The 15668-nt window shown below is 42.0% G+C and overlaps 1 protein-coding gene across 1 annotated transcript in view; it reads right to left on the minus strand.

Moving 5' to 3' along the window:
• Positions 1-3898: 3898 nt before the first annotated feature.
• NOS2 (nitric oxide synthase 2) overlaps positions 3899-15668 on the minus strand; it is a 77666-nt gene continuing 65896 nt past the window's right edge. The window contains exons 14-30 of the mRNA XM_019493421.2: positions 15176-15277; positions 14437-14631; positions 13967-14049; positions 13497-13641; positions 12720-12824; positions 12515-12564; positions 12223-12397; positions 11418-11550; positions 10951-11029; positions 10000-10178; positions 9021-9184; positions 8565-8775; positions 8161-8248; positions 7039-7160; positions 6251-6399; positions 5203-5397; positions 3899-4714 (exon numbers count right to left, since the gene is read on the minus strand). Of these exons, the coding sequence (XP_019348966.1) occupies positions 4598-4714; positions 5203-5397; positions 6251-6399; positions 7039-7160; positions 8161-8248; positions 8565-8775; positions 9021-9184; positions 10000-10178; positions 10951-11029; positions 11418-11550; positions 12223-12397; positions 12515-12564; positions 12720-12824; positions 13497-13641; positions 13967-14049; positions 14437-14631; positions 15176-15277 (2292 nt within the window). The 3' untranslated portion in view covers positions 3899-4597. The remainder of the gene's footprint in view (positions 4715-5202; positions 5398-6250; positions 6400-7038; positions 7161-8160; positions 8249-8564; positions 8776-9020; positions 9185-9999; positions 10179-10950; positions 11030-11417; positions 11551-12222; positions 12398-12514; positions 12565-12719; positions 12825-13496; positions 13642-13966; positions 14050-14436; positions 14632-15175; positions 15278-15668) is intronic.

Raw genomic sequence — 15668 nt, forward strand, 5'->3', positions numbered from 1 at the left:
CCTCTCTGCTCATGTATAGGCACCCGTAGGTACTAAAATAAATGCAGTAGCAAAAGTGCATTAATGAACGTGTAGATGTGCCCTCTGTAGCTCCCCCACAGGAATGCGAAGGCACTATTAGCAGATCAGCACTGAGCTTTGGTATTCTCTTACCTTCAGGTTTGAGAAGCCAGAAAGAACTGTGATCTATACACCAATTCCCTGAATAACAGGGTCATTCTAGTTGCACCTCCTGTTTCCTACCTGCAACTCCACCACTTTTCCAATGACACAAAGTATAACTACTGGCATCAAGCTACTCTTGATGCGAAGTGGTAGTCGAGGGAAGCTGATGGTCCTTTCTGGCCTTATGCTCTATTATTAGTTGTGCTTCCCAGTTGCCTAGCATAGCCGCGATTAGTATCAGCCTTCCCATAGAGCCTGGCCCACACCTTTCCAGCTACAGATAAAATCCAGGTTCATTCAGACATTGCATTCTCCACAGTTACCAGGTACAAAGCAATGTTGTCAGAACACAGAAACAATTCCTCTCAAGCCACACAGCTTTCTGCCTCTCATCTTAACAAACAAGGAAACTATTTCACCCACCTCAGCTTGTCATGATCTCTTGCTTGAGAAAAGGCTCAGTCTGTGCCCCTTTTCCCTAGTGTCTAGACCAGACTGCACATAGCCCCTTCCCTTCCACTGTCCTGCATTAGAGCAGCAGTTTAGCCGTTGAGTTTTGCAGAGGCCAGTTGTCCCTCATTAGGCCTGATTAACACTGGCCTAAGGAGTAACAAGTGGGCCTGTCCATGCTCTTCTGAAAGGGCACTAGCCTGCTTATAACACCCAAAGGGTGACAGGTCTGTCTAGCTTCAGGTTTCTGTGGTTAAGGCACCCAGATTCCTACAGCCAGGGGCATGCAAGGCAGTGATGTCTTGGCATCTCAGCCATGTGCGACTGCTTTCACCTAAAGGGCCAGGTGCCCATTTCCAGCTGTCAGCAGAGGGCAGCACTTCAGCACGGTTCCTGCACCCCAGCCTTTACAGCAGAATAATAAAATGATCTCCCCACACAAGCATCTGTGGCACTTCCGGGGTATTGGGCTATTATTGAAACAAGCATACATCAAACTGTTTGTAAACAGCTAGCAGCCTGGCCCCCGCAAAGCTTCTGATGAAAAAACTAAGAAATATTAATGAGGTTTTACTGCCGTTTTCTGACTGGTCCTATTCATAAGTCCAGTTCTTACAGTGTTGAGGGCCCAGTAGACTTAATGTTACAGCTTTTTTCCCCACCTTCTTATCTGTCCTGGTTCCTACTGATACTTATTCAGATTATCCTAGCACCAAGAAGCCCCATCATAACAGGGACAAAGACAGGAAAAAGTGTGCCCTATTATAAAGAGCTGACAGCCTGAGGCTCAGAGTGGAGCTGACAGGTAGACAGAGATGGAGAGCACAAGGAAATAATGACTATGACCACACTGTGGACACAGCAAAGTAGTGTAGACATGCCCCAGGTACCTTGAAGCAAGCTGGTATGAGTCCAGGGGGGTAATCTAGCTGTGTCAGCATAGCTCTTTGTGCTAGTTTCTCCTGCTTCTCCATGTGTTTTGCAGCTGCAGTTAGACTGTGACTGGTTCACAGGTTACCTAATTTAAAGTTGTGAATCCCCCTGCTGTGACATAAGGGAAACTCATCCCCATTTCAGAAGTGAGGAAATGAGGCACAGGTAAAATTAAGTGACTTGCCAAGGCCACACAGGAAGCCTGTATTGGAGTTGGCCCTTGGGGAAGGGTGCAGTGCTGTAACTAGTTGTTCCTTCCTGTACAGTTCCAAGCAGAGGAAGAAGAATATTCTAAGAAGATTAACTGCAAGAGGGTTGGTATGAAGGGCCACACATGTGGAAGTGTGATGGGGCAAATACTAGGCAAGATTTTCAAAAGTGAGTAGTGGTTTGTGAGCGTCTCAGTTCTCAGGGTCCTCATGGCCTAATGGCTAGGGTATAAATGCTCACTGTATTCTAAATACTGGCCTCCATCAAGGGAACTCAGTCTGGGCACCCCAAACCATGCACCATTTTTTGGAAACTGTGGCGTCAAATTTTAATAAAGAATCAATAAGGTACTTAAACATCTTTGTTAACATTTAGCTGGTGAAAACACCTCTTGATTTTAATACGCATGCTTAAAATTATGCATGAGCTAAGCACTTTGCTGAATTGGGGCCATAATAAGCACAATAGCAAGTGCAAAGTACAATGATACAGTTAGCTGTTAGATCATGTTTCATGCTTCAAATGAAATGCACCCACACTGCTGCTGCTTTATGTTGGCTTTTATCTTGGACTATAATAAGTACCCAGCGACCTTCACATGCACATTATCTTTTACATTTACAACTTTATAAAGAGCAATTATACCTTCCAGTTTATAGGAAGTTCCTGGAATGGTAGCACTAAGATGAAAAAGTTACACAATAAAAAAATGCCCAAACTACTCAGAATGTAGCCCAGAAAAATCATGCCGTTTCTTTCCGGGAACAGAAACATTTGCAGCTCCTAATCTAACCTGTCAGTGGCGCAGGAGGGAGCAGTTGTTCCCGTTTCCCTAGGAGGTGGCCTTCCGTGATCTCTCATGCCTTCAGGATGTAGAGTGTTGTTCCAGTGCCACATCCTGCATGCAGGCTGGAGGAAACTCCCGAAGAACTGTATCGCAGAACTGGCCTAGGGATTACACCATCATAAGTGAGGAGTATCGCTCTCTGCTTTAGAATCGCTGAAGTCTACATGTTATAGAAAGCAAATCAAGGATTATGAAATATGTTATTGTGAAATGGGATTACAAAGGGCTGTTTAGCCCTGACCTAGAGAAACCCTTACGGCAAGAGGATGCTGAGGGAATTCCTGTCCACTTCCTCAAGTGGACAGAGGCAAGGGGGCTGAGTTGTGGCTACTCTCCATAATATTTCCCTCCAGAGGGCAAAGAGTCCTGGAGCTCAGTGGTATAGGACTGGATGCTTATTTTTCCCCCCTTATCCCCACCTGACTTGGGTGAAGTCCAGGGGTCACCAAAAGTAGAATTTGGCTTCCTAGGGAGAGGGCGGTTGATGGAAGGTGAGTTTGGCAAGGAAATAATGGTCTCACCCTGCTTTCCCCCTGCCAAAATTGTGCCTGATAAGAGTCAATAAAATAAGCGTATATTGGGGAGAGGTCTTTAAAAAGACTGAGTGGACAATGCGTCTCCCATCTGGTGAAGCATTCTGAAATGATACTCAGGAGCAACCAGATATTAGGCAACCAAATGGACCCAGTACTTGCCTGGCATGCTCTGTTCTGTACTGTCATGCTTCAAGCTGTTTCAGCTGCCCTGTGCTTTCTGCCCTTCTACTTCAATCTATCCTGCTGTGCTGTGTATGCAAAACACAGGAGTGCTGACTCTCTGGCATCCTGGGTATTTTCCATAAAAGCTCCAGCTCCTGGAGACAAGCAGTACTAACATGAGACTTTCAGTTTTCATAGAGTAGATTTATAGCCCTACTGCTTGGGGGACAGCTTGCAAAGATGACCTGCACACAACCCTCAGGACTTTAATACCAGGTGGTAAATAAAAATAAACCAACATTTACTTTCTCTAAAAAACTGCTCATAATTGTTAGGCCAATTTCATGATCTGGAGGCCTGACTCATTAAAAAATCAAGTTTGGGGCTGACTATATGGCAAATGCTGTAACAGTGGGAGGAGGGGAACATATTGCACTTTGGCTGGTAGGTGTGACTACTGTTAGGAGGGGAAGGGTTCATATGGCCTGTTTCAAGGGGTTCCTGCTGAAGCCCAGTTGGCCCACTCACACACATGCCTTTGCAGGTCCATGCCAACAGCACATAAGACATTTGCATCCAGTCAACCCAAACAAGCTTTTTCACAGTACAAAGGCACCATTTATTATAAATCAGTCAAGTCAAGAGTACAGAATTCAAATGTACAAAAGTGCTTATGCATAGTTTGGAACCCCACTGATGGGGGCTCTATAAACAGCAGTTTCAGATCCAAGTGTGGCAACCTCTCCATCTGTATGTAAGATATTCCCATGCTGGAATGGTTATATTATTACTTCATTTGCAATCTCTGCTAAAATCAAGGCCGTCCACACAAGAAGACAAAACAGGCAGCAACTTGCTGTGAGGGGGCAACTGCATACCCAGTAAAACAGTCTCATATAAATACACAAAGGTATAGAAAAAAATCTATTTCACAAAACTGCTTGGACTTGCAATCATACATTAAAAAAAAATCTTAATTTTCTTCAGCAGCAGAAGCAGCAGATTTTTTTCTGTATTTTCAGCTAGCCAGAGCACACCCTATTCTAGACAGGGTTAAAAAAAATAATCTGCCTTTGACTATCCAGATTGTAACAAAATATTCATTAAAAAGAAATCACAGAATAAATAAGAATATGGATTTAATTAAATAAAATACATTTAGTTTTTTGTGTTGACCTAAAGCTAAACCTGAAAGGGCCAAGGACTACTCTCAGACACATGCGCATCATTGACATGCATCAGAAAGACTTGGCCCCTTGCTGTTTGAAAATAACAACGCGTGTGCAAATTTTGATTAAAATGTTAACTGCTGATCTGTTCTTTGGCTGGTGGGTTTTGAAGCTTTTCCATCTCGTTTGTGGTTACGTGGAAACACAGCCCCAAATATGTCTTCATGGTATCGCTTCTGGCTCTGCAAAAATCAAGGAGAGGAAATAATATAATCTCTGTTGTTCCACCTGAGCCGAAAAACATGAACATTCACACATCCTGCAAAAGCCATTAGTTACCCAGCTTCATCAAAGCAAGTTTGGCCTCTGCCATGAATGCACAGAATTAGGGTGGAGAAAGTGGGGCCGGCTAGTGGAAATACAGGGGTGGGGTAATATTCAATATATGCATCTTGGGCATTCATGACATGTTCATTATGTATTGGAGTAATATGAATTATGCATGTGCAGTACATACACTGAGAGAACAGCACATATAAGGTGTGCAGCTCATTCAGAAGGGGTTGACTAATCTGCACTCACATGCTGTTTAGATTTTTTTTTACATGATTGTTGCCCACCCTACAGCAGTCGCTTAATCAGGGTTCTGGCTTATGGTGTGCAGGACCCTTTAGCTTGAGCACTGACTATAGCAAGTAGGTGAAATCATGCCCCTGGCCCACAGCCATACCTTGAGCTGGGAGACGTATTCTTCAGCCTGCTCCTCTGTCAGCTTCAGTCTCTTAGCAAACATCTCCCTCAAGGTCTGGGCAACATCCCTGGCCATGCGCACATCTCCACAGACATACAGATGCCCTTTGTCTTCATGAATGACTTGGTGCACTTCTGCCTCCAGCTTGCTCCGAAGAATGTCTTGAACATAGACCTTAAAAAACAAGTCAAGCAAAATCCCTTTAATATTACCTGAGGTAGGAGTTTCTCAAGATGTGGCATAGACCTAAGGCCTGCATGTGAAAGTTTTGACATCCTCTCCAGTCAAGCTATGCTGTGTACAAGAGCAGAGGGGAAAATGGCTTTAAACCACCTTTACAGTCTTCTGGTCTTGAGGCTGGGCCAGTCTCTTGCAGAAATGGTAGCCCAAAAGCTGCTCTAGTTTAGGCCCCATTGTCGGCAGCTCCAAAGGAACATTTAGACACCTGGGCTGCCTACACACGTACATGCTCAGAGTTGGGTGGGGAGTGTTAATTAGAGCTCCAGAGAGCCGCTGTAATGAAAAGGCTCATAGTCATGTGTATTAAGCCCGCTTTGTTTCAAAATAGCCTTGGGGCACTTTAACTAAAGCTCATTTGTGATTGTGAGGCAATGCTGGAGTGTTCTAATTAGAACACTAATGAGCATGTCTATAGGCAGCCATTGGTACAGGGATACTTCAGCTCCACCTTCATGCCCTCTTATACCAGCAGCTAAAGAGGCTGGCTTAGGTGCCAGTGACTACTGCTACCTCAGCAATCTCTCCATCTTTGAGCTTCACAGGCAGGTTGCCATTAGAAGTTTTAAATATGGACATGGCTGTTATAGTCTTTCTTAGGGTAATAAGTAGGGGTTAGATATGTATAGCTATACTCCTGTCCCCTGCAAAAGATGAAGGCCTTTCATCAGTCAAGGACAATGCACTGCAGTGAAGCACTCAGCAGTTCTGAAGGAGAGCTTTAAACAGTGCCCAATTCTTATCTCGGGAATATATTCTCCCTTCTAAAAGGCAGAGAAGCCAGTCTTACTTTTGCTTGGCCAGGCTGCCTGGAGTAAGCAGTGTAGACCTCTTTGAGTACTCCCATTCTCTTCATCTCCTCAGTTTCTTCTCCGTAGATGTGATCCGTATCTGATCGCCGGCAGCCGAACAGTAATGTCATGCCGCTGCCTTTGATTCCTGAAACCAACAATGGAAAGTTGTTTTGTCTTTTAAACTTTGTCCAATTATTTGCAATTACAATCCCAACAGATGGCCCTGTTGTCTCAGCAACTATTCATGCAATGTAAGGGCAGGAGGCTATTTTTTAATTAGCCTGTTCCACTGTGTGGAATGCATGTGTGTGATGGCTTCTGATGTGGGTGCAGTCAGGGTGTCTACAAAACATCACAGGCAGAAGCTCTGTGTAACACCAAAGGGGCAGCAATAATCCACTAATCTGGCAGAAGCAGGTCTTTGAAAAAACCTTTGCAGGAGCAGGTGGGAGGAATCCAGTGTTTTTTATCTCTATGCTCGGGGACCCTGTGCAAGAGGTAAGGAGCAAACACAGTCTATACTTTTGGAAGCAGATGAACAGCTCCCTCCTAGTGCCCTGGTGGTTCCAGATCCCCCAATAGAGAGTAAGAGGAAGATGTCTTTCAGGTACAGTCCCTGTTGAAACTCCTCCTTGAGTGGCAAATCTCTGCACCGCTCCCTGTCAGTACTAGTGCTTCTGGGTATAACCTGCCCCTCCTCTTATGCTTGTGAGCATCAATTACAACAGCAACACAGAACTGCATGTTTATGCATGCAATGCCTCTGTGGGACATCCCTCTGTACCTTTCTTTTCCAAGTCATGGAGACGCTGCTGCCAGAAGCTTCTGAATGGAGCAATTCCTGTCCCTGGGCCAATCAGAATGCATGGCGTGGATGGGTCCTTCGGGAGCTGGAATCCGGCAGCACTAATATCAATTAAATGTGAGAACAGATTTGTTAGGAAGAGCATAAGATGGCATAAATCAATTCCTATCAAGCCCCCTAGCAATTACCTCTCCCTGTTAGCCTTAACCTCTTCTCTGTGGCACAGTTACACTACTGTTAATTGGGCTGCATGGAGGGGAGAATCAGGCTCTCCATTTTTCAACATCAGCCCTGCCAGCTCGCTCTGTTGCCATCATTCCTGCTTTGCAGAAACACCAGCAAATACTTGCTCAAAGTCACCAGGCACCATAGCTCCAGTTGTGTGTCTATCTACCAGATAATGCTGCCTTGCAAAAGGTATGGATAATACTCTTATTAAAGCTTGGGCACGGCTGCTGACAGACTTCTGGCAGTGCTGCAGCAAGTCCCAAGGTAATTCCCCTTGACACTATTTAAGAAGCTTTTGATTCTTTACATGAGTGGTTCATATTTGCAAGAGCTCTCACAGAAGTTTCCCGAGTGCCTGTTGCAGATATGTATTTATATAGACTCATGCCAGAAGTCTTCCCAAATCTGCCTTGAAATCTCAGCCAGGAACAGAAATGATACTCTGTTGTTACTGAATTTCAAGTATCAACTACTCAAGGCAACACTTGCAGGAAACAAGTTTTGTTCCCACAAAATATTTCTTGCACATTTTTTACTGTGAACAAATCTGTAAAACCTCGCTGACAATTTGCAAACAGAAAAAAGGGATAGTTTAGTGGCAGCGTTCTTTACTGCAGATTGTTCATTCAGATGAATTATTGGCCATCAGTGATAAGCCAATGAAAGGTCAACTATTTTACCAGTAAAAATGTCTTGCCTGTGGATGCTTCAATATTTGGACACCTGACTTCAGGCATGCTAAAAGAACCTGATTTTTAGACAATGGGTCCTTATACTGTTTGCAAAGTATTAGTTGCTTGAAAAGCTTGCCTATATAATATATACACTGATAACAGCAAAGAGACTGAAGAAATTGAAGTAACACCTACTCACCTGCGTACAAAGCATGGGACTGATTCACTGAGATTTAATGTATTCAGCCATGTACTGCAAACTCCATGATGTAAGGGACCTTGACCATCTGCAGGAGGAAGGGAAAATGCATCTATGAATAAAGCTAATTACTCTTAAAAAAAGCTGATATCTAAAATAAACCTGGTAATTTGGTATCTAATACTGATTTAAAAACCCAACATAGACTGTTAATTGTCACAACAGATTTCTGTCCTGAATTAATTATTTGTACAGAGTGATACCACAATATAAACTCCCAACTAAAATGGCCAGCTTTCTATCATATGGCCAATACATTTTACTGAATCATGGTGCCCTGGACACAGCATTGAATCAGAGAATAAATGTAAGTGAATCAGAGAATATATGTAAGTGACAATTACCCTTTGTCCTGTAGTTGACCACCGCAACTGTCAGATGGACCTCTCTGGGTGACATGTCGTGTGAGGAGCTGATGGAGTAGTACCTGGGCTTCAGCAAAGGCAACTGAGTCAGCAAGAAAGGTGTTGAGACCTTAATGGAAGGGAATTCCTTCAGGACCTCCAGGATGGTGGGACTGTTGAAAAACTTCCAGTCGTTGTACTTCTCTAAGCTCTGCAATTTCCAAGGGCAAACAGAAATGTTAACAGGCAGCTCAAAACCTCATGGAAATTGGGAACAGAGCATTTCAAAGGTCACATGTAAACTAAGTTTCTTGCTTTAAGTTTAACAACATATAGGAAAAATTGAGATAAAAGGAAACTCTAAAGCTTCCATCACAGAAGTGTGGGGAAGCTGCCGAGGTACAGAGTCTTCAAAGCAGAGAAGCCTTCTATGGTAAATCTAGTTTTAATACTCACATGACATAAGACTTCCAGTCTCTGTTTGTCTCCTTCCTCTGCTGCCAGCTGGGAGAGCTTTTTTAGCAGCTGCTGTGAGGGTGGGGTGGTGATATCCAGGAAGTATGTCAAGGCTTCTGAGAGTGTGCAGGGTGGAATTTTCTTGTCACTTGTCCAGTAGCCACCTGGAAATTTGGAAAATATAAGAAACATTTGAGAATGTTTCCCAAGGTGTATGACAGCTGTTATGTTTTGAATAGTTCAGTTTTGTTTAAAGTAGGCTGACCCTTCTTAACCAGCCAACCTGCCTGCAGAGCTAGACACAGGACCCCAGTGAGAGGGGTAGCAGCTAAGAAAATAAATCTAGCAAAGCATAATATTGTACTTGATCAACAGCAAAACCCTTAAGTCTCCCTACAGGCAAAAAGAAATTTGCTTGTAAAGGAGCTATGCTGAATTTCACCAGCAAAGGATCTGGCCCTTTTTAAATTTGCACTGGACCACAGGAGATGAGAAAACATCCCGTTTAAACAAAGAGAACTGTTCAAACAAGCATTTATCTGTGCAACCAGGCTATGGTTTAGCAGGCTTCTCCTCCTAAGCAGAGGAAATATCCTATTTTAGAAGACTAGTTAGAATGTCCCAAATTGCAATGAATACCCTCTATCATAATTCAGTGACAGTCAGTAGCCAGGTTCTGATCTCAGAGAAATGTTAATTCAGAAATATTCCATTGACTACTGAGGATTTTCATCAGTTGGATCTAGATCAGGCTCTAGTACTAGTAAAGCAAGTAAAACAAAGTGTCTATAAAGTAAAACCCTTGGGAGCTCCCATTTCTTACCTAAAGACTGGTGGATATGAAGGCAATGGAAAAGCCAGTGACTACATATCTTGACATAATACATGTCAATAATCAATTTTAAATCAAAAAATTATTAAACTGGATCATGGAAAAGTTCATAAAACATTTGCAGTCCCTCCATCAAGTCTAACTTACCATCATTGTAGGTTTCCAGTCGGACGGTCTGATCAGCTGGGGGTGCATCTTTAAGAAGCTCAGTGATGCCCTGAACTAATTCTGGCTGGTTGCCTGGGAAAATCCCAACGTGATCTCCGGGCAGGTACTGCATTTCCTGATTAGACTCACAGGAAAGCTTAACAAGGATGGTAACACGACTGTATATTAAAAGAAGAAACCAGACAAATTTTGGTTACGTCAACAGGATTTCCTTTTGACAGTGCAAAAAGGTATAAATGTAAAGAGATCTTTGGCAAGGGTTTGCTTGTGTTGGCCCTACTTTCAGATTAATTTGATAATTCCTGGACCTTTTGTCAAACCACATTCTGGGTAGATACAGTATTTTACTCAGAATAAATAAGATGCTGAAGATGTGCTGATCAGCATATAATAACCTGAATCACTGTGTCATTGGCCATTGGAAATATAATCTCATTGGAAGTTGAAAAGTTTGCATTAATAACCAGCCCAGGAGACTTCCTCTCAAGATAATATTATTTTTAGAACAGAGAATATGAGGGTACTAGGAAGTCTTTTATAGAGCCTGTTCCATAAGGCGGATGTTGTTCCTTAAAAATGGTTGTAATTTAGCACCTATCTGCATGAGTTTGTGTATTGTTATAGCTTAACTTGGGTTGTAGCATCATTATGAACTAAAATAATTCTTTGAAATATGTTTTCCCTTTTCTTTTCCTGAATGGAGGCAATTTTCTGAAGAAGTGAAAATTTGCATAGGATTTTGGGAACTAAAAAGGCAAAGCAATCATACTGGATTTTACATTTAGCATCAAACTGATTTGTGCTATATGTTAATTCCCCTTAGTAATGGTCTGAAATTCAAATTCAAAGATGTTTATATCTGGCCATTTCAATTTTCTTAAATTATAGTAAAAATGTTATTAAAATATCTACAAGAATTGCGTGTCATACCTGGATTTTGAACTTTGCAGGTTCTGCCTAAATTTGAGCTTCATTGGAATTACATTCTTTGCATGTATGTCAGCAAGTCCTGTGGAAAAAGGGGATGTGGTTAATCAAAAATTGAATTACTTTAGATTTCTTCAAGGCAGTGTGGAAAGGAACTGTGCTATTCTTCTCCCCATGCTTTTTTTAGTTTCCTATGAAAGTAATAAACATATCATACTGCTTTCAAGCTTCTGCTCTGCTTGAAAATAGCACGTGGGGTGTTTTTTAATGCTGTCCTATTGAAATGTGAGACCATGAATTATCCCACCTAAACAGATTTCTGTTTCTTCAACCACTTTAACCATCTTAGCAGAATATTAGGTTCATCCCCCAATATTGTAGCAAGGCTAATTTTGTTTTAACTGTCTATGCAAGACAAGCATATTAGACGCTAAACAGGCATGCCAAAAAAAATAGGAGAGAGGCAATACCTTTACTCAAGTCCAAAGCCTGGGAGTCATACACCACCCTGTAGTTCTTAGGATTCCAGGACTCATCAGCGGTATACATCTTGGGTACCTGAATGCTGTTTTTCCCACGGACGTCAAAGATCTCACAGGCAGTCTAGAAAAAAATGGAAGATTACTCATGGTAAACATTTCAGTTCTTGTCATTTTTGAGTATTCATTGATAACACTGCTTTGCGCTTAATTACTACTACTACTACTGCTAATGACATCATGTAGTACAGATGAAGCAGATTTTGATCTCACTTATTCCTAATAACTATTGGGAATATCTTGTTGATTTCTGTAGCTTTACTGACTCTAACAAGGTTATTTCCAAACCAGAAGAAATGAGATCCTGGATCTAGTTAGAAACATTTTTAGGATGAATTCTATCACCCTTGCTTGCTTTGTGTACCTTACTACACAAGAAGCTCCAAGTCAATGGACTCAGCGTCAGTGCAGCAAAACTGAACTGAATCCTGCCTCAGTTTTGGGAGACCCTTATTCCAAATCAAGATCCAAATAATAACTTTTCAAATGGCTCCTTCCTTTAAAATGGACTGAAGCAAAACCCTGGATCTCCAGTGACCCTCTCCCCTCCCATACCTGAAGGTATTGGAAATCCAGATCTTAAGCGAACAGACAGATTGTATTAACAATGATATCAAATGATATTTTTGTTTTAAATGGGGGTTTTTTCAACTTCCTTTTTGCAGGCTGTTTCACCAATGAAAACCTAGGAAAAAATTAATGTAGCAGGTCCATGGATTGCTGCAGCAATAGTTACCTTGAATGCATTCACTGCCCAGGCACGAAAGGCTTCTTCCTGCCCATTGAGTTCATCCCCTTCACCCGTTGCGGTGATCTGAGAGGCACCTAGCTGTGCGAGTTTTTGGTCAATGGCATGAGCGAAGGCACAGAACTCTGGATACATGGTTGATCCCAGGCCAAATACAGCATATCTATGCAGAGAGATGTAGATGAGTCGCAGGAAAGCGATGTTCACAGTTCTCATTGAACTGCATGTTAAATTAAGGTAATAGAGACAATCAAAGGCACATTAAATAACAAAGTATTACCTGAGTTTTTTGTTCAGCTTTTTCATAGCGAACAGGGAATCCTTCAGTTTCTGTAAAAAAAAAATGAATAAAATGTTTCATGTTGCATAAATATCCATAGATGATATAAAATTAAAGTCTGTTCTAAGTCCATTGGAATCAACATAAGGATTCCGGTTGGATCTTGGATCAAAGATCTCCTACAGTCCTCGCCTTGCAATCTTACCTTTCCATTGCCAGGTGAATCTCCATTTCCAAAAGTGCTGGTCACCACCAGAAGGAGATTTTCTTTCTCCAGGTCACTGATCTTATAGTCATCCATACAAAGAATCTGGAAGAGAATGAGTTCATAGGACATAAATATGGGCTGGCTGTAATCGCTAAGAAGCTTTCAGGTCACTGTTGATTAAAACTGGGAGACAGTGTGGGTTAGCTTCTCCACTTTCCCCCCCCGACCATTTGTCTTGTCTAGGTAGATGGTAAGTTCTCAGGGCAGGGACTCTTTCTCTTTATGTTTGACCATGTGAAGCATCTAGAAATATGAGGCCCCAATCTCAGCTGGGGACTTTAATAAGCAAAACAACAAATCTTCACTATGGTCTTCAGACCCATCAGCAATGACTGATATTTTGTCTTTCCCAAACAAATGACCCATCATTTGACATTAAATGAGAAGCCTTGCCAAGTTAGAGTAGTTTGAAGGCATAAAACCATTTATGCCTTCTGCCGGAGGCAGAAGCAGATGCAATAAAAGTGTTTCCTACGGAAACAATGGTCTGCAAATCAAAAAGAAAATAGGTTACAAGGCATAAAAAAAAATACACACTCTGGGTCAAATCTTTGGTCAACCAAAGCTTCCAGTGAATCTTTGCAAGATGCAACCTCTTGCGGATACTGATAGACCTGTAGTTTCCAACTCTTGCCCTCCTAGGTTTATTTCTCATTCTTTCTTTCCTACCTTCCCTCAGTAATATATTTATGGTAATGAGGTAGATTTTCTTACCCTGGTATTGAAGGCACAGTTGAATAAGTCACGCAGGTTGTTGGCCAGGGTTTCAGATTTCCCTGTCTCTGTCGCATATATCACAGTTGCTTTAGACCTGGCTGCCATTGTTTTCCGCATCAGTGAAGAGGCAAAGAATGCAGCCCTGAGAAAAAGCGCATGAAGCTGGTAAATTATCTGCCGACACAGGTGAACCTGATTTTCTAACATATAGGAAAAAGCTAAAATGGAGGAAGGCCTTTTGACTTTTCTTGGAGAATTTTTTAGAGTAATAAGTTGGAGATTTCAGACATGATTATCACTAGACTTGAAGATGTAAATGATTCACTGGCCCCTATTGCAATAATGAGATAAATCAAAGATGTGGGCCTGGAACTCCTCCAACCCAGTTTTGGAATGGAAATGTCAGCTCCTCAGAGCTTAACTTCACACGTACAAAACATGGAATAGTAAGTATATTGGAAACTTACTTTGCAAAAACACTAAACTTTATCTCCTTTTTCTTTGGCCTGCGTGTTTCATCATGCCAGACGTGAGTTTTCCAAGCATCCTCCTTGAAAAAGAAAGGTATGAGATTTTGAAACACTATAACCATGTTGCACAGATAAAAAGTGTTCTCGTGAAAAAGTCAGAATACTTTGTAATCCACGTATGTGATCTACTTTGTAGGCCAGGTCCTGCCTCTATCATCTTCAGTAATGCAGGCTCAGCCTCGATAAGGGGTCTAATTGCATTTTATATCCACTTGGGGATGCAAAACGAATTAATGTATGTATCCACTAATGAATGAATGCATCACTCAGTGAATATGAGTTCACAAGTACCATGACTGGCAGTTAATGTGAAGGATATGGTTTAAACTCTGACAGTAGGCAATCTCTAGATAGGACCTCTAGTATTTTAAACTGTCTGCTAAGATCATTGCTTCAGTCACACTTACCTGGTAGTAATAGAATGGTGAAAGCACATAGTTCAGCATCTCCTGGTGAAATACTGGGGTAATGCTCCCTGATATCGGAGGCACAAGCCAAACCCAGTCTGCCGGACAACCTCCTCGAACACGGTACTCATTCTGCATGTATTTCATGAAGGACTCAGCAGCAGAGTGGTGATCCATGATGGTGACATTTTGCTTCTAAAAGAATTACACAGAGAAAGGCATCAGCTGGTGAGACCCATAATATGGACCCGCAAAAACACTGCATTGACTATCTAAAGCATTTATAAACACTGTGTTGCTACAGACCATAAGTGCTCCCTAAGTCTTATAAAAAAAAACTTTTGCTTTTCTCCCTGTACTACTTATAAAAGGCTTTACATGTAGCTCAGCAGGCACAAACCGTGACGCTGATGCTACATCACCATAGCAATGAGCTACCTTGCTATAGTGCACCGTTAAAAATAATCATGTGCCTCCTAAAGCAAGTACTAAATGACAGTACAGTAACAATTGGACCATGGGGGGAACGTGTAGACACACCCAGTACTCTATTATAGATGGATTTTGGCCTCTTGTGCTGCTGTTCTATAATCCTGTTTTTTGCCATGTTTTTCGCCATTAGAGGATTGACAATTCTTCACTTGCATTTTACTGCTCTAGCATAGGGAGGCCATGTTAAAAATGCCTCCAGTTCATTTGCCCACCCATCAGTTGGTCATGGCTTGAAGAAATGACTTACTTGGAAGCTATAAAGCACAGCGATGTTAATCTCTATAACAGCTTGATCTTTCCACAGTGAAGAAAGTTTGTTTGTGTCCAGACCCATCCTTCTTCCTACTTCCTACAGTTGAAAGAGAGAAAAAGGAAATGAATACACAGGAGTTCAGACTGATGATTTTGCCAAAAGCTTTTAGCGTTTGGTTAAGTATTTTTCAAGCCTATACTCAGGGAAAAATTTTATGGGGTAGGGGGAAAACCACATGTAATGTTAGAATCAATGCACTGGCTTTGTGCTGGAGGATTCAATGCCAGCGGGATGCCTGAAGCAAAGCTTTCTGGTTCAGAGCTCTGAAGAGTGTTCAGATCTGGCAGGGGGAAGGCTGGGTTAGATAGTCTTAAAGAGGCATTGTCAGGTCAGAAAGCAGATACTGCCCTAAGTTATAACTATCTCCTTTTTGGAGGTGCCTACAAGTCCCAGTCATGGACCAGAATCCCAGGAGAACAGAACTGGC

Source organism: Alligator mississippiensis, chromosome 14 (assembly GCF_030867095.1).
Source record: "Alligator mississippiensis isolate rAllMis1 chromosome 14, rAllMis1, whole genome shotgun sequence".
Lineage (NCBI taxonomy): Eukaryota > Metazoa > Chordata > Crocodylia > Alligatoridae > Alligator > Alligator mississippiensis.